Consider the following 24,284-nt stretch of genomic DNA (forward strand, 5'->3'; position numbering starts at 1 on the left):
TAATCCAAAAGATAATTATGGTGTAGTTAATCCAAACAATATTTAATGATTGGCCCAGCTGACATGTGTTTCACAACATTATCACTTCTTCAAAGCTGTTAATTAAAAATAAACTTTAAAACCATATTTTCAAATATACTGTGAATCAACCAAAAGCCAAAGAACATTTCTTATTTATCCAACATGAACTTTTCAATAATAAAATTATAGTCAAAATAACCACAAACTTTTAAACATGGTGGAGAGCCTGATATTTATTGATACAAAGATTTGTTTAAACATGATTTACATTAAAATCACAAAATGAACATCTCAAATACTGACATTATATTCAGAATGGCACCACCAACATATATACATGCTGTGAGAACTTAATATTCCCTGATACAAAGGTGCATATAACATGATTCATATGCATATAATATTTAATAGATGATTAAAAATAATAATTTTTGGGAACAAAACATTATTGGAGTGTGTCAAATTACACAATGTAAATCTAGAAATATAGACAACTACAAATTGTTGATCTAATATCTCAAACATTTCCTGGGCAGTGTTTAATAGAAAGAGCTGAACAAGAGAACAAATAAACTGGGAAATTGCCCCTGCGTGTAACTCACCCACAAGTGTTAGTTTATCCAGCTGTCAAGTGTTACATGAACTTGAATTAAAGGTAGTGGGGAGTAAAGGAACAATATTCCAAAGTACAGTAATTGGAGCAACAGCAAATTGATTGATCTGAAATATGTATATTTGCTTATTTGATAACATAGACACTATCCAAATAACTGAATAACATATACACCACTCAAATTACTTCATATTTCACTATACTAATTTTCAACACTAATCCTTTATGGGTTCCGGAGTAGCATGCAAATCTTTTATGGATTTCCGGAGTAGCGTGCTACTCGCCAAAAAAAGCACTTCAACATCCCAACACGGGTAGCAAATGCTATATAAATACAAAACTTTTTTCCTCTTCTATCCTTCTGCTAACCTTCCGAATCCAAATAACTGACTAACCTATCCACCACTTAAAGTACTTTCATATATCACTATACTAATTCAACACTAATCCTTTATGGGTCCCGAAGTAGCGTGCTACTCGCCGAAAAGGGGCTTCGACGCCTCGTCAGGGGTAGTGAGCGCCATATAAATGCAATTACAAAATAATACAATATAATTATGGTCATACAAAAGTTACAACAGATCAAGTAATATGCCAACATTTGTAGGCCTTTAAATTTAGGCATATTAATAGAACCTTTGTAACTTTTGGATGACCGTAATGTTTATGTGTTGAAATAACCAAATATAAATATTTCAGATCAATCAATTTGCTGTTGTCCTAATTACTGTTCTTTGGAATGTTGTTCCTATACGCGCAACTATCTATTATTCAAGTTTAATAGTAAGATGTGTTTATCACAAAAGCTGTTGTTACTACATGAAGGACACCAATTAGAACCCCAAATGAAGACCCAATTACCAAAAGGAGTGTAATACAATTCTCACACTCACAGCACCTATTCTGCATTGTCATCCATGAATGTAATGTTCTTAAGCAATCCACCTGAACTTTTCTAATCGATATGACCACTTCCGATCAATCATTAGTTCAAAATTCCAACATCATGGATACAAATATCTGAGATAATAATACACCCAAAAATTATTCTGTGTCCAAAACATGATTTCTCAGTTGATTTATCTTACTCAGACCAACCCCCAAAAACACAACTTCTTTCTAGAATGACACCAAGTAAATATCATAGTTAAATATACTAAGTTAACATTTTGAATAACATACACCCTGGTCAATCATTATGAGAAAGGCTCAGTTAACCCCATCCCCATCTCACAGTATGTCAAATTCCCCATCCCCAATTCCAATATTGTAAATAGACAAATTAGTTGCATCTTTAGTGTCTTAAAATTAGAACCCCTTCAAAACAATTGATCCGCTCACTTTATGATAAATGTTGCAAATGGTCCTCTATCGCACACATTTCAATCTATTCAGCACATGTTAAGGGAAACTGAAAGAAGTGACATAAGCATTACACATCTTAAATGCACGCCCTCACAAATCACATCAAATGAACCATGCTTCTTACCTTCGCGCATCTTACAGACAAGGTCCCAATCCGACCACTACATAATAAACCGAGCAGTCTAACAAACCCTTCTTGCATACTTTTTTTAAATTGCCCGTCAAACATTCTCAACGTGATCTCACCCCGGAAATAAATCTGAGACTTTTTCCAGTTAATTCTCATGCCTAATTATTCCAATTTGCAACACAAAACTAATTCTTATGAACATATCACACCCAAAAAGGTCATAACATGATATACATTTTTCTGAAGCTCAAACAAGTTCTATTCCATTCAAATTTATTAAAACATATTGAAGGAAATTGTGTTGTATTCGAATCCTATTTTCAAAGACCATAATTTTAGTGGTGCCAATCCCCTAAAGCTACACATCCATAATTGCTTCAAAACAGCAAATATTTAAAACTTCTAAATTAAAATTAAAATTAGAAAAATATAACAAAGTCTCTGTGACATGATTCAATACAATCTTACAGCATTATGATCCTAAAGAATTTTCTTTCTTTTGGAAAAGAGACTTAATAATCCAATACATTTAAACCTCTCAGTAAAAAGACTCCATGCTCTGTACTCAAGTCCTATCCTTTGGTGGTTTGATAGTATCATTCCATTTACTTCAAACCACATCCCAGATTGATCTTACAAACAGCCACAAAATGCTCCCACAAGTAAAGGAAACCTCTATTCTATTTCCTCTATGCCACATCTCTGATCGATCTACAAATGACCACAATATGCTAACACTGGCAGAGGAAACTGCTAATACCTTCCATGTCTTCCGATAATTCTGTAACTGCACCCCAATCTTACAATATTCTGATCAGAAAAAAACTTCTCTTTCTTTTCTAAAAGGTGTACATGATAATCAAATCTAATTAATCATCAACGTAAATAGACTCCGTGCTCTGTACTCAAACCCTATACTTTCTCAGCGTAATAGTATCATATTATTTCCTCAATACCATATAAACTATAGATGTTCAAATAATCAAAAAACGTCACCACAGGCAAAGGAAACGGCTGAGGTTTTTGTGAGTTCTAATAGTTATGTACCTAATCAATAGAGTATAAACTTTTGTTGTTAAATTGACCTCCACAGTAACACAAGGCCAACCATGTTTCATTAGGTATTGAATTAACTCTTAAAGTAACGTATATAACTCGCTATCCAAATTAAGTACCAATTGCACTGTTTCCAATTCATATATCCAGAAGTTATCCCGCCCTAACTCTTTTCTCCACATTCCCACCTCTTCTGCTAGCAACACAGGGCCTCATTATGATGTGAGGCGGTTTGGAACTGCCTGGCCCTAAGTCAGAGGCTCCAACCGCAGTATTAGGATGCGAACGCCCATAGGGTGGTCGCAAACATCCATTTTCCAATGGAAGCTTGTGCGGTGTGCGGAAAAGGCCTGCAGCCCAAGCTTCCATTGGAAAATAGATGTTTGTAAACTTCCCTGCACCGTGTGGCATGCACCATGTGGTGCCTGCCATAAGGTGTAGGGATGTTTATGGGCCACAATGGGTGCCCCCCATAGCAGAGGATCGGGAGGAATGAGGGCCCTGCTTGGGGCCCAGAAAGTCTCTTTCCGACAGCCATTCCATGTAGGAAAGGCCGACATTGAGACTGACATTATCATCCCGACGGCGTCATTAAAGGGATTACAATACCGTTCCTCTTCTGACAGGCTCTGTGAACCAGTTGGAAGAGGAGCATAATCCCCCCACAGGTTTCCCTCTGGCCCGCATCATCTTAATACAGTGGTCGGAGGGAAACCCTCAATGCTGAGCGGAAAGCCTCTGACAGACTGTCTGAGGCTTTCTGCCTGACATCGAAATTGGGCCCAATGTGTTCAATGGCAAAAAATCGAGTCTTTTTGTTTTTTTTTAAACTTTATTTGTCATTTTCCAAATAATAAGAAACAAAACGTTCAGCGAATCACATCTGCAATTTGAGTTACACAGTGAGACATATCAATTACAGCATGAAGATAATAAGGCACATATAGCATAGCTATCAGAAGGCATCATGGTCATGAGGAGCACAAGATGACATGACAGTAAAGGGGCGTTTCAAACCAAAGGGGAAGACAGGGGTCAGGAAGGAGCAGAGACTGAATCGAATGACAAATGAAGCAGGAGACATTAAGGTAATCAAGTGTGCACTCCGGCTATGCAATCTCTCAGTATCAGGGGGAGCGCCCCTAGGTCCCACAGCAGAATGGCAGCTTACATTTGTCAGGTGAGGAAAGCGACATCCCTCAACCCACTCCCGTTGGGACCACCTGACTCTCCAGTTGGGACTGGTGCTCAGCTGTTATCTTGTCAATATAGGTGCGATAAGGCCCCCAGATGTCTGAAGTGCGCAATGGGGCAGGGACCATTGTCGAATACTCCACACTATTGATATTACAGCAGGCCATACTGCGAAGCCAGGATTTCAAGCTAGGGGGTCGCCTGGCACACCAAAGCAAAGCGATTTCTGTCTTTGCTAACTGAAAACCCAATGCAGCAAGTTTGCGGGTAGGATGTGGAAAATTCAAAACGTAACCCAAAAGCGCTATTTCGGGTGTGGGAATCAGGTGAATCCCGAGTATTTGACTGAATGTGCGATGAATCTGAGACCAGTATTCGCCAAGCAAGGGGCAAGTCCAAGCAAGGTGGGCAAAGTCGGCGTGGGGGGCCTTGCACTTGGGGCATCGGTGTGATCGGTCAGGGTCAATCCTGTGAGTCAACGCGGGTGCGTGATATAACCTGCGGAGGAATTTAAAATGAATGAGTTTGTGTCTGCTATTTATCGAAACCTCTCGTGTAGCACTACAACAGTGGGCCCACTGGTCGTCCGTTATAGGTTTACCCAGATCGTCCTCCCACGCCGCGCGAACCCTGGCATCTAGTGTAGGAAGGGCAGCGCTGCATAGTCTATAGCCTGGCAACTAAATGCGTGCCCTGCGGGTGTTGTATGACAAGGGATAGAGGGAGGGCCTCGTCAGGGGCAAGTGGGAATGTGGGGAACGTAGCGCGCATCATGGATAACAATCTGGTCAGCACAAAGGAGTCCATGAAGGTGCGATCTGTGAAGCGGAGATCATCCGCCATAGAAAAGGCATGACCGTCAGGGAAGAGGTCACCAATAGTACAGATCTTGAATTTAGATAAGGTCTGTTTGACCACAGTCGCCCCAGTTATAGGGAGCCAGTGCGCGTTACGGAGGGGTAGGGAGGGAGAATACAATACTGCTAGTCCTAGCAGTCTCCGCATCTTGTCCCACGCCCAACAAGTGGATGAAACTGTTTGATTGTCTTGGGGGTCCCGGGGGAACCCTTTGGACAGGACCGTGGGTAGTGGAGTCGGCAGTGCCAGGTCGGCCTCCGGTTTTAAATACGGTATACGGGCATCAGGGTGGAACCAGGAATATGCAAAGGAACCCTGCGCAACCAGGAAATACAAATAGAAGTCGGGAACACCAAGGCCACCTTTTTCATATGGGAGAGTAAGCACCTTCCAGGAAACCCGTGGATTCTTGTCTCTCCAAACTAACCGCCAAAGCAGGGAACGCAGTTGGGAGAAAAATATCTTAGTGAGGAGGATTGGAATATTGAGAAAAAGGTACAAAAACCTGGGGAGCACGATCATTTTGATGATGGCGATCCTACCAGCCATGGATAACGGAAGGCGTATCCAGCGGTCGATCTGATCTTCAAGGAAATCCAATGCTTTACCATAATTTAGCCTAACAATGGCCACAGTATCGAGGTGTACATGTATTCCCAGGTATTTGACCGATTCACTGCACCATTCTAGTGGGAACGGGCAGTCCCATTTGGTGGTACTAGGGGTGAGAGGAAAAATTAGGGACTTGTGCCAGTTTATGCGGAGTCCAGAAAAAACACCAAATCGAGTAATCTCTAAGAGGAGAGGCTCCAGATTAATGTGGGGCATCCTAACATAGAGAATCGTGTCATCTGCGTACAGTGACATCAGGAGTGGGCCAGTGCGAAACTGCAGGCCACGAAACAAGTGCTTTTCTTGGAAGTGTCGGACCAGAGGGTCCATTGCCAGTATAAAAAGTAACGGGGACAACGGGCATTCCTGTCTTGTGCCGCGTGATAAGGTGAATTGTTCTGTTATGGTGCCATTCAGCCGAATTCTAGCTGTGGGAAGGGTGTACAATAGAGCAACTGTGGCCACGAAGCATTCTGGCATACCCATACGCCTCATGACGGATAGGAAAAAAGGCCATTCTAAGGAATCAAATGCCTTCTCGGCGTCCAGCAGAATAGCAGCTGCCGGGGTGGCAGGATCAACTCGGTGCAAGACCGAGAATAGGGTCCTCAAATTCAGGGATGTGGAGCGATGTGGGACAAACCCGGACTGAGCCGGTGATATTATTGATTCCATAAGGAGAGAGAGTCTGATGGCAAGAACCTTAGCCAAAATCTTGTAATCAAGGTTCAGCAGAGACAGGGGTCTATACGAACTGCATGAGGTAGGGTCCTTTCCCGGTTTGGGGAGAAGAATTATAACTGCTTCTCGGAGCGTGGGGGGCAGATGGCCCTGTTCGAGTGCCTCTGCATAAACCTCCACCAACCGGGGGACGAGTGCATCCTTATAAGCCTTATAGAAATCGGCTGAGAAGTCATCTAGACCAGGAGCCGAGGAGCCCCTCAATGCGTCAATGGCCTCATTAATGCAGTCAGGTGTGATAGGCATTGCCAAGAACTCCTGCATATGTTTTTCAAGGAATACCATTGCAATCTCATTCAAATACGTGCCCTGCTCCTCCAAACCTCCAGACAAGGTGGATTTATATAGGGTCTTGTAGTAGGATAGAAATGTGTCGCATATCTCCGGTGTGGAGTGGAGTAAGTCCCCATTGTGGTCTGTGATTTCTATGATATATGGTGACTGGTGTGGGGGTCTGAGTAGCTGCGCCAACAATTTACCGGGTCTATCTCCCTCACCATATTGCCTCGCCGTGTACTGTTTGGAAAGATATTTTAGTTCTCTATCCGCTTCCTCCCAAAAATCATTCATCAGTGCCAGTCTCTTTGCCTCATTGCTTGCGGAAGGGTTGTGTAACAATAAGTCATCCAAGGCCGCAATGTCTTTTTCAATACGGGAAAGAGTGGATCTGATGTCCCTCAAAGCCCCCACATGTGTCGCAATACAAACACCGCGGATTGTCGCCTTAAACCCTTCTCATAAAGACGCCCAGGTGTCCACAGATCCCGTGTTCAGTTCAAAATAGTCCTCTATGGCGTGCCTGGTCGTTTCCGTGAACACCGGGTCAGCCAAAGCCCTCCCAGGGAACCGCCACTGCCTCTCATAACCTCCCAACCGCGGAATCCCCAGTTGAGGTGTCACAGGAGAATGATCTGAGAGCGTGCGTGGAAGGGTGAGGAGGTTCTTGACCCACCCCGCAATTCCAGGTGAAATGAGCCAGTAGTCGATTCGCGTCCATGTGCTGTGGAATCCGGAGTGGTGTGTGTACTCTGGAGTATGTGTGTGTAGCCGTGCCTCAATGTCTATAAGGGAGAAATGTTCGCAGAGAGCCAGGAGAATGGGGCGTGATCGAGTCTTCATGTCAGGGGAAGAGGAGGTGCTGTCCCTAGGGGGGTTTAATAGTAGGTTAAAGTCACCAGCCATAATTAGCAGGCCAGGATCCATCGTTAGGAGTTTCAACTGGAGGTCTTGAAAAAAGGAGGGGGTGTCGACGTTGGGACCATAAATTCCCACGAAGGTGACCTTGTGGCCCAAAAGGGAACCCGAAACAATGAGGAATCGGCCTTTGCCATCCACTATAGAGGAGGACAAGGCAAATGGTACTCTCTTGTGTATAACAATGGCAACCCCTCTGGAATATCTGCTGTAGTTCGAGAAATACTGATGCGGGCCCCAGTTCCTGGCAAGAGACTGTGAGTCCGAGGTGGATAAATGCGTTTCCTGCTGAAAGGCAACATCAACTCCATGCCTAGAGATATAGTTGAAAACCTGTCTGCGCTTCCGGGTATCATTAAGTCCCCTAACGTTCCATGACATCAAGGACAGCCCCAAGGGGCCAGTCTGGAGACCTAGTTCCCGGCCATCTGTGGAACCATGTCTTTCCTCTGTCAAAGTGCATGCTAGCTGTGCGACACTCAAATGCATAACGTGATCTGTAAACATGAGTATAGATAATAACCAAAAAAAACCCTACCCACCGCCCCCCACCCAGCCTCGTAGCAACCCCATAGAGGCACACCCCAAGTGCTTGTAACCATGTATAGGCAAAAGGAATCAGTTGCAAATCAGCACCACAAAAGAACTGAATAATCATAAGAACCCCACTGAACAGAACTATAGCGGCAATCGCCATGGGGGGAGGCAACGCCGCGCCGAACGGGCAAACCGTCAATTATGTCTCATGAAGTTAAAAAAAAAGGGGATGTACAATCCTGCAGCTGTCAGAGAAGAACCAAAGGACACACATTGATGGAAGTTCAGCCAGCCCCAGATTCTGTGAAGAGGTCAACACTATCCTGCGAGGCCGCATGAGTTGGAGAACGGGAGCCAGAAGCAGTGTCAGCAGCCGCACCAGTCCCCCGCCGCTTGTACTGTTGGCAGAATTCCTGAGCCTCCGTAGGTGATTCAAAGATGCGGAATCTGCCATTGATGTCCACTTTAAGGCGCGCTGGATAAAGCATACCATACTTTAGACCCAAGTTCCGAAGCGTTGCCTTGACACCGTTATATTTCCTGCGCGCCTCCTGGACTATAAAGGTGAAGTTTGGGAAGAAAGACAAGGTGTCGCCCTGCCATGTCACTATTCCCTTCTCACGAGCCGCCCTGAGAGCAGAATCACGGTCTCTGAAGTTCATGAGGCGGGCGATAATGGGGCGAGGAGGCTGGCCAGGACGGGGACGTGGTCCAATAGACCTATGAGCACGTTCCACCACGAACCCCTGCGTGAACACCTCCCTACCACACAGGTCAATCAGCAGCTTTTCAACGAATATATCCATCCGACCCGTAGATGTCGTCTCCGCCACGCCAAGGATACGTATGTTGTTTCTTCGACCACGTGCTTCGAGGTCTTTGTTCTTCACCGCCACCTCCTTAAGGATTTTTTCGACCCGTTCAAGTCTCTTCAATGCCCTGGATGCGCTATCCTCGGTATCAGAGATCCTGGATTCCGCCACATCCAACCGACGGTCGTAGGCCTGTATCGTGGAGCCCATGTCCGCCATTTTCTGCTTGAGACTGTCAAAACGGCTATCCAAAGCCTTGAAGCTCGCCCTCATTTCCGTCATCATGGCCGTGACCAAGGAGGTAGTGTCGTCGCGGTCCGTCACCTCCGCCGCGCCCGAGGAGGAGCCCTGGGGGGGGGGGGTCCGCAGAAAGAAGGGCGCCTTATCAAAACTAAGTTTACGCTGGTTAGGATCCCTTTTACCCATGGTGGCAACTGGCGGATGAATGGTGAACAGAGGGCGAATGGTAGCAGCAGGGTGAGCCAGGAGCACGAGTGGAGGAGGAGGCGGCGGTACAGGTAAACTGGAGGTATGCAGCCCGAGGTCAGGGCAAGCGCCGCTGGTGGGAGGTAGCTACAGACAGCAGTGGAGGAGCTCAGTCCCCGCGTGGAATCAACAAGGTTGTCACAGGTACCCTCCTCGGGGTTTGCAAGCAGGAGTCCCGGTCTAAAACTCCCCAATGGCGGGAGGGAGCAGCCAACGCCAAGCTGCCGTGTAAGTTGAGGGAGTAGGCCCAGGTCCACAAGAATGGCGCCGATATATCGGGTCAGCTGGTATGCGATGTCTCAGGGACCGCGAAGGGAGAGGCCGCAGCGCTGGGATATGGAGTGCGGCAAGCCGTCTCGTCCTCCAGCCGCGGGCCGCAGGAGCCCCTGGCCTCCACTCATCTGCATGCGCCCATCGGCTGTAGCAGGGCTGGGTCGGTATCAAGGCGGGGCCGCCTTGCAGGCCGCAGCGTCCCCGGTCACCCCCAGACCACCCCCGCAGCGCACAGCCCGCCCAGCCCCGCGCCCGAGCACCAGTGGCCACAACCGCCACCCATGGCCCCGGTCCGCCGCGCTGACCTAGGCCCGAGGGGGCGCCTATGCGTCCCCGGGACCCGGACCGGCAACGCCGCGGCGCCGGACAAAAGAGGGCGGGGCCGGGCCAGGGGCACAGGGCAGAGCGCGCCGAACGCCGCAGCGATGGGGGCAGGGAGCAACAGGCGCTCAGCCAGCACGACGTCCACTCACCAGCCGGGCGCAGTTAGGGAGGCCTTCCGCGAGAGCACCGGGCCCTCGCTCCCCTCCGCCCAATCTCCGGTTTTCCGCAGCCGCGGGGGCTGAAATTTCACTCGCCGACGTGGGACAGGATCAGCTGTAGGATGGTGTGCTGCGGTCTCCTTAATACCGAGTCTTTACATGGATAGCGCTGGAAACAGTCACCCGTTCGGCGGAGCGTCTAGCAATGGCAGCCATCTTGGTCGCCTCCGTGGCCGCGCCCCCCAAAAAATCGAGTCTTATCTGAGTCCAACACAGAATACTCCTTCTTGAAATGTACCGCCATATTTCAAATCATTGTTTTAAATTGCTACAATGTGTTCCTCCCATCTCTCCCTCAGTTTCATTGTTGCACAACCAACATAATGTATGTTACAAATACACACTAACAAATATACACAATTCAAAGTGCTACAATTCATAAATGACAAAATCGCCAATGTATATTGGTTGGTAACACCAGTAAAGATTTTCTTGTTGTCCAATACATATTTGCAACATATGCAGTTTCTGCTCTTATAGCAACCACTTGGTTTCTCAGGTAACCATCTTTGTGCATCAGAAGACTATTCAGAATATTCCTTATACTCAATAGTATTGCTAAGACTTAATAAGGTTTTCGATGTAGGTGCTTTCTTAAAAATGACCAATGTTTTTTGCAGTAAGAATCTAGACATTTCTGGATCAAGGGAGAGAACCTCCCAATGCATCAGAAGACTTCTGTAGATTATACTGCTACCATTGCTATATGTTGTGATGAACCTGATATCACTTTATTAGTACTCGATCTTTTCGCTTTTTCTTTCAACAATTCATCTTTACTCTCTCTCTCTAGCTGAATTCAAAACCTTAGCATTATAACCTCTGTGAAGAAATCTCTTGGTGATTTCCAATAGATGTTTCTCATATTCGTGCTGCATACTGAAATTCCTCTTGGTTCTTAAAAATTCTCCATAAGGAATATTGTTAATCTGTTTCTTTAAGTGACACGATCTAGCATGTAAAATGGCATTTGTTGATGTTGGCTTCCTAAATAATCTAGATACAAATCTCCCTTCATCAATATACAACTCCAAATATAGAAAACAAATATTGTTTTGACTGTATTCAAGACTTAAGGTGATATTAAATCTTTTATTGTTTAAATGTCTATGAAAGGTTTTCATATCTTCAACAGTATCTTTCCAAATCATATAGATAATGTCCCCATTACACAAGATTGTCACACTCTTCCCAGAGACCAGTCCCGGTATGCCCCCTCTCATACAACCCCATGAAAAAGTTTGTATAAGAGGGAGCAAACTTGGAGCACATTGTCGTTACTTTTTTCTGTTGGTGTACTTGACCCTATTGCCTACTACTAAGGTAGTAAAACACAGCAGACATCATTGTTCAATGGGTCTCTCAGGGTTCTGATCCCCGGTGCCGCTGCACCAATAGTAGCTATGGCATGAGCAAGAGCTTTGTCATTTCATTTCAGGGGAAATTTAAAAGAAATGATGAACAACACCTTATATACAGTAACCACTTACACAATTTGATTTCCTTTCACAACTAAATAAACGATTTGCCACAATATCAGATACTATCAACAAAATGCCTAGCTAAATTGAAGATTATTTGAATTTCCTCTTAAACTGTGTGTGAGTTCTTTAAATAATAATGCCATACCCTTTCGGTGAGACGTCCCATTACCGGGCGACTGTGTAATCAAAAGATGTAAGTTGCTATGATTGATCACCACATGACTATGGGTAGCATACACATCTCTCTTTTCTCTGCAGTTCCTATCATCCCAGATGTGCCCATCATCACCTCCGAGGAAGACGACGAGTTTGACATGTACCTGATGTACAGCGATGATGTCATGCGCTCCCCCACTGGAAGCAAGCGGCCCAGTGTCTCTGATGAAACCGGTATGTACCATTGTCGCTCCCTGCACAGCATATGAAGACCCGGTTAGATCCAGTAGTTGGCCCCAGATAAAACCAGATTATATTGGGCTGAAATAAAAAGAATTAAATATCGTGCAAACCTCTAGGCTGATGCAGCCTGTTCAGAAATCTGTACTGTATGCAAACAGTTTCAAAGAGAGGTTTTGTTTCTGCAGTACACACCTATGTATTCCATCCCTATGAGCTGTAAAGGCCTCAGTGTGTCCATATGATTGTTAGACTGTAAACTTCAACAATGGGCAATGCTTACCCATGCGTTTTAATACGATGAGTGAGTCAGTCCAAAAAGTGTTTTATGTCAATTTTGCATGGGCTATCATTTAGTTAAATTCTAGCACTTACATAGCAAACCTATTTACAGATTTTGTAAGAATTATAGAAATATTAGAGGAAAGAAAACATTTAACACAATAACAAAAGGTGAAATGAAATGCTGTATATAGAAAATTACTAGTACAAAATCTAATTGGCTTGGAAAGATATGTTCGGCAGTATGGCTGAAGATATGGTGGGTGATAGGTTTTGATGAAGACAAGTAATTGACACAATTCATATAATACATTACATACATTAGAAAAGGTCTAGGATAGACGGGGCGGAGACAGGTTGAATATGGGTGCCAGAAGCCAGCAAAGTGGGTAGATGTATTAGATGGCTGTAGTTTTTAAGTTAAAGTTTGTGGATGCACTTTAAGACTAGTTTAAAGATATATACTTAGCTAGTAGCTAACTAGAGCAACTGTAGTTGGTAAAAATGGCCTAGTTTACTGAATGACTTAATTCTGGGCACTGCACTCTGGATAACACATGTACTCAATGTTGGCACTTAACTCTCAGGAGGTAGTGAGATGAAGTAGGCAGGGCTTATTTTAGCAAGTGTCTGAAGTTCAGAATCTCAGCCCAACTTACAGACCTCATAAATGGCAATAAATATTCCTTGATGGAAATGAAAAGGTTACTTGTAATCTTGGATATCCATTGTGGTATTCTCTCTCGTACTCATAACCAATCTGCTGAGCTCTGCAGGGGTTTGCCAGGGAACTGTCACCAAAATCCTTCCTATAGATGCTTTTCAAAATGAATGGAGGTGTTAACTGTCCGCGACATTTGTCGTGGGTTCCAGGAAATGCTGACAGCATTCTAGCTGCGCCTCAATTTTCTTTGCTGCCTATCTGCTTTTTTATTTCATGTTTCATTTCTAATTAGGGGTGGGAAAGGGAAGCCAGATGTGCTCATTTATTTATTATTTAAAAATGCAGTTTTCCCTTTATTAAAATATACTCTGATACCCCACACATAAACAGATTTGCAGTGGTCAGGAGTATGAGGGCTCCTGAATTTACTGAAGAACCCTTTGATGAATAACCAGGATTTACAAGTAGGTAACTGTTTCTCATTGAAATTAAAATATATTTGAGGTCTGGCATCAACACTCTTTGCCTCCCTTCCCTGCCCTGCACTTCAATATATAATTCTGACTAGAGATGCTATTCTAGAAATATGTTCTAAATATGAGGTTCCAGTTTATGATATCCTACCTCCCGGGGCTGAAGTTCTACAATGTGTGAATCTCAGCCCCAGTTTGTAAGTTCTGGTAATCAGGATAGTGGTTTTAGAGCTCCGAAATTAACCGTCGGGTAGTAGTAGGAGAGTTTTGACATTCAGTGCTGCTACATAAAAGCTCTTAAGCCGAGGGCAGCAGCTCTAGAGCACCATTAATACATCTCTCAATTCCTCTGCTCCAGTTTGTGAGCTCTTATTCGCAGTTCAGTCAGTTTTCGGGTTCTAAGAGCCCAAAACCTCTTGTCGATATTGTCTGAGCTCCGAAACTCTGAGCTCCAGTTTGTGCTGTGTGCCTTCAGACTTCACTCTGAGCTTCAGGGCTACAGCCTGAGATCTCTGTACCTTGAGTTTTATTTTGAAAGCTGTGTATTTAAGGACTGATATTTTGTTATCCTCGATTGCCTTCTTGAACTCTCTAATAATTGTCCTCATTCCTCAAACATCCAGTATCAACCAAGACTGACAAAACATTTAACAAAAGAACCCTTTAAAGATTGCAATTCAGTGACATAGAATAAGTGTTAGATACCTTAAATACACAGCCAAACTCTCCCACCTTTTAGAAATGCTTTGCCTAATCAATGTGTTTTTTTCGAACAAGGGGTGGTCAGGCCAATGGGGCTTATTAACGAGCTTGCCTTTTCCTGCATGAACTAGTCTGAAACAAGTTTAGGTTAGTTTGAGTTTAAAGAATTTTAAGAAATCCATCTATAGCAAAGTAGTTTTTCATGGTCAAACAATTCTACTTAGGCTGAAGTTGTAGAATACTTACTATACACTAACCTATGCTGTAACATAAATGTATAAACTCTCAGATGTGTAAAATGCTGTTACCCCTGAAGAGGAGTGATGTTACCTTCAAGTTGCTGTTTTGTATCTGAAATGCAAACTTTTTTTAGCAGAGCTGAGGGTACCCTGTCACAGCACTTGGCCCATCCTTGACTGTGTTTTTGATGCTACTAAAAGTGCTACCAGTCTCTCTGTGAATGTAAACAGCTGCAGTAAAACTACTACTCACTCCAGTAGATCTTTTTTACCTAGCTTGAGCTAATAGATTTTTCTAAATCTGACTCGTAGTTTGGTTTAACACACACACAGTGTATATGAATGGGAGTTACAATGGCAGAAAGCTACATACTTAAAGTCTAAATTATTCAAAATATATGTAACAGACGGGTATTTGTTAAATCTGGATAGGTATATTCTATATGAACCATAAAACTCTTGTAATACCTATGATTTAAATATGTTCCCTCAAGGAATGTCCTGCTCACTGGACATATGGTTGTATGTCAGAATTCCAAAGACAGAAATAGTGTCCTACAAAAATATTGTAGGCTAAATATCGAGAACCAAACTATTGTGAAGATAATTATATATCGGTATGTATAGATTTACTATTCTGAACTCCACATCTATGTACCTCGATGATACATCATCAATTCATCAATGTGGAGTGAGTCCAGTGTAGTGATCCTAGTTACAAACACACACACACACACATATACATACATACATATATGTGTGTGTGTACATATATATGTGTGTGTATATATATATTTATATATGTGTGGAAGGCTAGGAGTAGCCGAAACGCGTAGGCCGTCCGTTTTGATGCACGCAATTATCTTGCACATGGTGTGTGAATAAAAAACTATTTATAAAAAATCTTACCTGTTGCTGTGCCGTGACTTCTGCCGGTGGATGTAAGGCGAGGAGAGTCTGATATATATATATATATTTATACTTACCTTAACGATATTTTGGTGGTCAATATTCTGTCCACAACATTGTTATAGGGCAATATTTCAACCACCATGCTAGTAGAATGGACATATGTATTATGAGGATACCCACTAGTGCAAGCATCAAGGTTGCATGCCACCAAAATCATGGGCCAGATGTACTAAGCATTTTAACAGTCACCAACTGTCCAATTCAGCGTTTATGACCATTAAAATGTTTTTTTCTTATATACTAATCCTTTGTTGGGAATCAGGAAATTCAGTACATTGCAGGGGCATGTTTTAGGCATCTTTTCCAAATACCAATGAATTAAAGTTTTGCGTCTTATATTCGGTCACAAAAATATGATAGTTTACTGACACCTCAAAGGCGGTAGTAACCCATTCACAAAGGAGAAGGGATCCAAATGGGACCGCTTTCCATTAGCGAATGCAAAAAAAGAACCTTTAAAGAGTAGGTAGTGGTCTACAAGACCACTGCCAACTGTTAAACAAACAAAAAAATTAACTTTTCTTTTTAAACCGTCCTGTCTCCATTAAGGAAAACGGCCTGCATCTTAACATAAATCACAGATATTGTGGTTTCCTCCCTGTGATGGCCTTAATTGTGAATCACAATTTGCTACCTTGGTTGAATTACAATTTATTACGATCCATATTGTTAAGAACCAACCTACTAGTACATAGGTTGGTCCCACGGTACTAAACCGCAGTGTGGTATCCCTCTCAAAATAATTAATTTCTTCACATCAGGAGGTTCCTGGGATTAGGGGTGAAGTTGCGAAGGGCATACGAGCAGGGTCATACTGGAAACCAAAATCATCCCCTGGCAAAAATGATCAAACTAACCACTCACTACAGAAGAGCACAACTAGAATGAGGTTATCTGGGCATGGCTGAGTCACGCCATTACATGAGAGGGTTTTGTCATTTCTTGGATACTTGATGAGAATAGTGCAGGCAGCAAAAAATGGATTGCCACTACTGTCCCATTGCAACAGTCCTCTCAATCCTCTGGTTAGTATATTACAAACCATCTGTGATCACCAAACATAGACCCAGGCATTAAGTGCCTTAACAAGCAATGTTGCACTGATAGTTGGGACCAGTGTTGTCTGGTGTTCTCACATGTGTATATACCTGGTTTGAAGGGCTGATGCTCAGTATGTGTGTGCTAGGTTAGATCCAGAGTATAACATGATAACATGCCTGGGACCTGCGCCATTGCGGTCTCAGGTCAGGTAAGGCTCAACAAACCTGCATGATAAATTATTTAATGTTTTTAGAGCATAACGTTGTAATATATATATATATTGTGTATTTATACATATCTATATGTGTGTGTGTGTGTGTATAGATATATATACACAAGATATATGTATGAAACAAAACAAGAAACCTCAAAGTGTATTATCTATATACACACACACACATATATTTTCTCCTTACTAAACCCCTCCTATTTTTTAATACGTATTACCCATTTTTCAAACACTCCCCTGGTCCCTCCAGCAGTTACAATAAAAACATATACATACATGTGCAGAGATCTCCACCACTTTGGTGAAGATCTCTGCATAGGAAAGATAGGAGAAGGGGAGATCTCTGCCCATAGCTTAGTGAATAGCTTTTTGTTTCATGTGAGTAGTACTACCGTAGACTACTTCAGACACTACAAAATGCAGTTTGTGATTAGACCCCTTCATGTCTAAAAACTCAGAAGGACTTAACATGAAGTGTATTTGTAAAGTGCGATGTTCACCTTAAAGGATATCTTGGCCCTGAAATAACAACTGTTTATTGTTACCCAACTGAATGGTATTCATTTTCTCGAGCTTAGGAGGATGAAAGGCTGAGTGAACCTGTCAGGATCTGAATCGTGACCATGAGTTCAAACACAGATTGCTGCAGTGGATGCATTAGTCCACCAAGCCACTCGTACCATCCAAGGGCCCTTGAAGGGCATGTGGTACATTGAGCAAGGTTTTCAAAGTCTAGTGGAAGGTTCCTGGCATAAGGGCCTCCTGACTAGTTTTGGCCCTGTTGGGCTACAACAGTAAGGTTTAGCTTGAATCCTGTAGAACACAGAGATCAGGATCCAAGTCTGGTCATACTCCTCTCACTGAGGAACACTCACTTAGACAGCACAAAAAGTGGTGGAGGGGAAGTCTTAAATGAATCTCAGTCATTGCAGAGAAGAACCAACAACAGGCAAATAAGTCTTGAACTTTCCCCATAACGGGTAGTCCAAGCCAAGCAACCAGGCCAAGTCTCAACAAGAACACAAGTACGCAGACAGGTTTCGGCTGGTGTGTTGCTTTTGTTCCTATTCAGCAAGGACTTGGCCTGAATGTTCAGGCTGGACTATTTCTATTGGACAGCAACCAAGTCTGGTTTGCATGAGGTTGGCCCCTATCTGTAGTGGCACATTGAGGTAACAGCACTGGATAGGAAAACACCCCAAGTAATTACCAGTGGCCGAGATCTAGTCAAGCATTCCACCGATTGTTTTCATCTAATATCTCAGTAATACGTTAAAAGCATGAGCACACATTAAGGTACTTGGTGAAAATTTAAACCTTGGAGAATGGCTATTCGTGTGGTGGTAGGGCTTAAAGGGTCGACCTCCATGGTGTAAGAGCTGTAACATGGCTTTGGTAACTGTAGACCCACACAGCATCTGTGTCACAGACCCCTTTATCAAAATATCAAGGCTGGGTGTGGTGGGAATCGGTAGCATGGTGGCACCTGTATCCAGCATGCAGAATGTTTACTGCTGACATTCCTAAAGACATTCAGCTACAAATGCATTGTCGGTGGTGGGTTCCTCTTCATAAGCCTGCAGACTTTGCCAACACTAGTGCTTGACTTGTTCCAAAAGGCTACCGGTGGAATCACGTGCAGCTGTTGGGTGAGGAACTGGACCTGCGCCGAATAACCTGGAGGATGCCCGTGGAGCTCATCCCCAGGCTCTCCGACAGCAGCTGCTTCTCTACTGACACCGAAAGCCTCCTCCGGGATGAGGGAGGTGCTTCCGAAGCATTTGACAGCGATGAGAAGAGCAGCAAAGGAGGCGGTGGTATCAAGAGGAGAGGAACCTTCCGGCCCCCAGCAGGTGAAGGAAGCATTCTGCAAAGGGATACCGCCTCTCACCCGAAATGTAGAGGCATAGAGGGCACCAAGCTGTGTTCTAAATGTACACTTCCCATCCCCTCTGTGGTGCCTTGGCATGATGTGCTACAAGTCTAGTGTGGAGTGGGGTCCTAGCTGTTTCAAGGTTGGTGATGTGTCTTCTAAATGCTTTTCTGATCCTTTACTGCCTATTCACGAACTGTGACCTCATCAGAATGGTACTATGGGAGCAGACACTTGACCTGTTAAGAATTGCTGCAATGCCCAGCCCAGAAATGTCTGAACACTCTTTAGAAATGTATCAAGATAGAAAATTCTTTTTTCCAGCCTCCTCTAGGTAAGTCACATCACGAGAATTCAATCCAGGGCTCCCAGTAAAAGCTCTCAGGCCTAGTCCGGATACACTTCTAAAACAGGCCAGAAATGTTGGTGTCTGTACCCTTCATAACCAGTCATTGAGATCTGAACATGGTGGTTATAATCCAAAACCAGCCTGGTAATTGTGTCACACATGTTTGTATAGGCCACTCATAATGGGACCTGACAATCCTGTGATTCACATTGATTTTTTCATGAATCAGAAAGTAGGTGTGCAGGGTAGAAAAGACAAACAAATATAGGCAGATGCCTAAACTGCTGTGACAAGAGCTATGTTCATTCACCCATTTGCCACCATAATACATAGATCACTCTACAAACCACATTTCTTTATATGTTTGGCAAAGCAGGGGAGCAGAGTCAATTTTGCAAGCTACATTTAACCCTATCCACCTTGTCATATTCAGTAGAGTGTGGTGTGCATAAACCGTGGTCTTGCTAGTGTTCATGACAACGTCAGAGACAAAGGAGTGTATTTGTCTCTCCCCGTTGCCTTTGGCCTGTTTAGTAAAGTCTGGATTGCACCACTGTATCCCAAATGCTTCACATCCTCAGAGGCAATGGAAAATACCAGTGCAGTTCAAATGGAATGGTCAGCAGACTGTGAAATACATCATTACCTCTGCAGTACTAATGCAGTAGAGTGGATTTGTGCCTCCTTGGTCCCCGTGGCATGTTCAGTAGAGGGAGGATCACAGCATTGCCTCTTCAGTGTTCATGTCAAGCTTGCATGCATTGGAGTGGATTTGGGTCTTCAAAGGCCTGTGGCATAGATAGTGGATTGAAGAGTACATTGCTGTCTTCTTAGTGCTTATGACATTCTTAAATGAGGAGTAAAGTGTGGAGGTTATCAGTGAAGTCCCAAAGTCCATGACATGATCAGATGCACTGAGAATGGATTTATTTCTCCAAACTTCCCATCCATTTTTGTTGTGAAAAGCCTAGCAGTTGGTGGTATTGTCCAATTGTGAATCTCAAATTGGACCCTTGATTAGATAGAAGGTGATTTGCGATGTAAGAACACATGTAGAAACCTAGGCAGGTAGATCACAAGGTGCTCTTTCTACAAACACACCCACACATTGATCACCCTGCTGCACTGCTCCACACAAACATTACGGCAGTTTAGAGCATGGATTGGCACGACATTGCCCCTACCCTTTGTGTAGTGCACGTAGGAACATTAATATATTGCCTGGTCCTTTTTGGTTGCATCCCAGATGAAACACACACTGGTATACACTAGTCATTCAGATAAGCACGTGGCTTGTGAGCAGGATATTAACCTCAGCCAAACTTACTCCCCATTATGGTGACTAACATTTAGGACAGCAATGAAGGACCTCCACTTCTGGCTGTCTTGGGCAAGTTTCTGTATATGCCCCAGCTGTGCTTCAGGGTCTTCATTTCTGTTTTCACGGTTCATCTCCAGGACTGCGTGTCTTCTGCTTGCCTTCTGGGGTCCAGTGGAGAACTGTTCCTGTGTTGGAGGCTTGTTCTCTTCTGATTGTCTTTCCTATCCCTCTCCGTCTTTTTCTCCTAATAATAGTGTCCATGCTCTCTTGCTTGCATCTGGTGAGCAGTTCCTGAATGGAGATTGTTTGTGTTTGTCCCAGATGAAACACACACTGGTACACACTAGTTATTCAGATACAGGAGTGTCTTATGAGCAGAACATTTAGGAGCAGAGTCTTGGGCAATTTATTTTGAAATTCACAGGGAAGACCAGTGTTACGGGGACAAGATTGTAAAAAACAGAGCTTTTTCTTACTGGTGTCATGAACTTTATTCCACTATTGAGCCCAAAGCTGATCACCAAATAGACCCCTTTAGCACTTCACGATCAACGTAGTCAAGTCGAGCAGTCCAAGGCTTGTACGTGGATGGAGGTTGGGGTTAGAAACCCGGAACTCATTGAAACATTAAATGAAACTAATAAATGAGGGTCCAACCACTACTTTTAATTAGATAAGAAAGAGTACAAAACTTGAGCGCACAACACTTTGCTGTACATAATCATCACAGGCCACTTCGACTGGTACACAGTAATTAGATGACAGATTTTGTGGTTTTGAGGCAGCCTATACTGCTACACTAGGACAAGTAGCTAATAGTTTCACAATGAAAGTGAGATAGTTGCCATCTTGAGGAAATTAGTGGGTAATGTTCGTGGGTTGCTCTTCATAGTACTGCTCCGAGTGGTATGTATCCTCACACCACGCACCAAGCAGGATCGTGCTGACTACACCCTGACCCAGACTAGATTGGTACCGTCCATGTCATATGCACACGATCTAGTTGGATTAATGTCCAGCAGCGACACCACTAGTTGTGAGGAACCCGCACTCGGATTGCGCTGCTTGTGGTACAGTGAATCTTCACAGGGGGATCATCCTAAAGCCCACACACAAGTCCATCCATATAACAAAACAAAGATCCCACCCCATGCCGTAGTTGTGATGAAGGGGTGTAAGGTGATACCCCCACCAAATCTGTGGAGCAATCCCGAACTGGTGCAATATCCCCCTTGGTACTTCAATACTTCAGGAGAGACTGCAGAATATGGTCATGGTCTCTCAGTGCTAACCAGTCACAGGTTCTATGTCTTTTTTGGTAGGAAACCTGTGAGATACGCTATCACTTTTTCTGGGTGCCCCATACCCACATGCACTTTGGCTGTGGAGCTATTGGGATACTTGGGTCCTAGGGTCTTATGGTCTAGCACTGCCGGTCCTTCTGAGTTACATTTGGCAGCTTCAGTTCATCCTAGCTTACCTGCTGACAGCCCTCCCCCCCTTCTATGTGGCATTTTCGTTGTGTAACCTTTAATACCCCTCCTAAGCAGCCGATCAGCTCCTTCATTCAAGGTAGCCCAAGGTAGCTCCTTTGGGAAACTCTCCAGGTTAAGTGTAGGCCTGGGCAGTGAACTCTACTCCGTTCGCGGAGTTTGCAGAGTTTTTTGCACTCTGCGGAGCTCGCTGATTTCCCAAAAACCCAGCTGAGCGGAGTATTTTCCTCGCTTGTGCTCACCAACGGTAAGTTGGTGAGCGAGAAAAATCCAACGCTAGACCGCTTCCCAGCGAGATTTCTCAACACAGGCAGTCGCGGATGGTCACTACCGCTCACTTTGAGAAACCTTCTGTTCGCATTAAGGAAGCTGCCGCTCGACTAGAACTTTTACTCTAGTGGCAGAAAGAAGCAGCGCCCTCTTGCGATGCACATGATGCCATTGGTGCTGATTTTACTAATACCTGGCGCTAAAAATCAGTGCTAATGGCGCGAGGTAATGCACTCCGCCGCTAGCGGAACTCTGCGTAGCTTTGCAAAGTTTTTTTGTCACTTCATCGAGTTCCGCATAGCAGAACTCTTTGATCTCCACCCGGGCCTAGTTAAGTGTTACTTAATTCTCTCACCCTAGAGCACAAGAGTTTCTCTGTTGCACTGCGGTGGGATCCAAGATTCTGATAGCAACAATCTTGTCATATTGGCTGACAGTTTCTGCTCCCATACTAATAGCATGTCTGCAGTCATAGTTTGGGGATTCCACAAGTCCACTATAGGACCAGTTGCAGGTATTTTCTGACCCATGGTTATTCCTCTGAGTCTGATCCAGCCACAGACATTGTGGTAGAATGTCTGCAGGATAGTGAGGTGGAATTGGGAGTCTCCTGCAGCAGAGACTCAAAATAAAAGCACAAAAGTAGGAGAGACTTCCTCATTCAACTGCTACTTAATCTGATTTGGGCGGGGGGTAACACTTCAAAGTGACAATGGAGCTGGAAAGGGTGGGGGGAATTTTGATACACTTAAAAAGGACCCTCCCTATGGCTCCTCCCCTCCAAACTACAGCAGGGATACACAAAGTATGAACCGTGGGCCACATGCATCCCTCCTGACCTTTACATGTGCCGTAAACTAGTAAGTATTTATTTACACATTAACTGGAGGATAAGGGAAAGAAGCAAATAAGGTGGCCTACACCACTTATCTTCAGAAACACCTTAATTTAAAGACATTGTGCAACAAACATGTGAACATATGATAAAGGCAATAAACCTGTAAACATATAATAAAGCCAACAAACAGGTAAACATATGATAAAAAAAAGTGATAGTTCATTATGAATTTGAAAACATTCATGCCCCTTCCCCAGCCTGACAACTATGCCATTAGTGAGCCAAGAGACAAGTCAGTTGTTGTGTGTACCCTCAACGTGGTCTAGGTTATTATCATACATATAACATAATAGTTTATTAAATCTAACACAAGATGTTTTGTACTGCACACATCCTGAACTCATATTTCAGTGTGTTCCCATATGTGATAATGGAGAAAAACACAGCATAGTGAAATAAAAACATTTGCCTACAATCTCACAGTTTGCTCAAGTATAGAAGCTGTATTGATTCCAGGTTTGATTCCTGCTTCTAAGCACTCCTAATGTTTGCAAATAAGAGACTACAGGCACAAGAACATTGCAAGGCCTACGATTCTATTTCATTTCACTAAGTTACTTTCCTTTGTACACTTGACTCACCAAAGGTAACAACAGCAAGCAGAGAAGGCTCCCCTCGGGTTGCGGTAGAGGGATAGCGGCTTAGATACAGTATAAAACAGTATTGTCAAATCTATGACTTTTCTAGAGACTAGGGGCTTCATTTAGAGAGGTGTGGCACAAGTCCCTTAAAATAACTATACGACCCACTGTGCACACTATGTACATACTTTGCTTCCCCTGTGTTCACCATTCACCAGAAATTAAAATGGACTCCTGGGTAGCCACACTCATATGCAACACACTCTCTAAACGCACATTCTACTCTATAAAGACGTGTGTGTCATCCATGTTCACATGGATGAAATGAAGAACCTGGTTGAAGGGGACTAACAAGCCAATTTAAAACATAGAAGAGCCAAGTAGGAATCTCGACCTGGCAGGCATCAGGTAAAAAGTCCTATCCTTCCTCTAGAAAATAGGGTTCCCTTATAAAAAGAAAGGACCACTTAGCCTGCCCCTCCATTCTGGAGAGCCCCGCACCGAGTCTGACTCCATGTCATAAGGAAGCCTCGTGCACATGTGTAATTGTTGTGTGATGAGGTAAAAATAGAAAAACAGCTGG

The 24,284-nt window shown here is 43.8% G+C and overlaps 1 protein-coding gene across 1 annotated transcript in view; it reads left to right on the forward strand.

Moving 5' to 3' along the window:
- ITGB4 (integrin subunit beta 4) overlaps positions 1-24,284 on the forward strand; it is a 293,817-nt gene that overhangs the window by 231,121 nt on the left and 38,412 nt on the right. The window contains exons 32-33 of the mRNA XM_078654540.1: positions 12,177-12,308; positions 18,536-18,769. Coding sequence (XP_078510666.1) covers positions 12,177-12,308; positions 18,536-18,769 — 366 coding nt within the window. The remainder of the gene's footprint in view (positions 1-12,176; positions 12,309-18,535; positions 18,770-24,284) is intronic.

This window comes from Lissotriton helveticus, chromosome 7 (assembly GCF_964261635.1).
Source record: "Lissotriton helveticus chromosome 7, aLisHel1.1, whole genome shotgun sequence".
NCBI classification, from domain to species: Eukaryota; Metazoa; Chordata; class Amphibia; order Caudata; family Salamandridae; genus Lissotriton; species Lissotriton helveticus.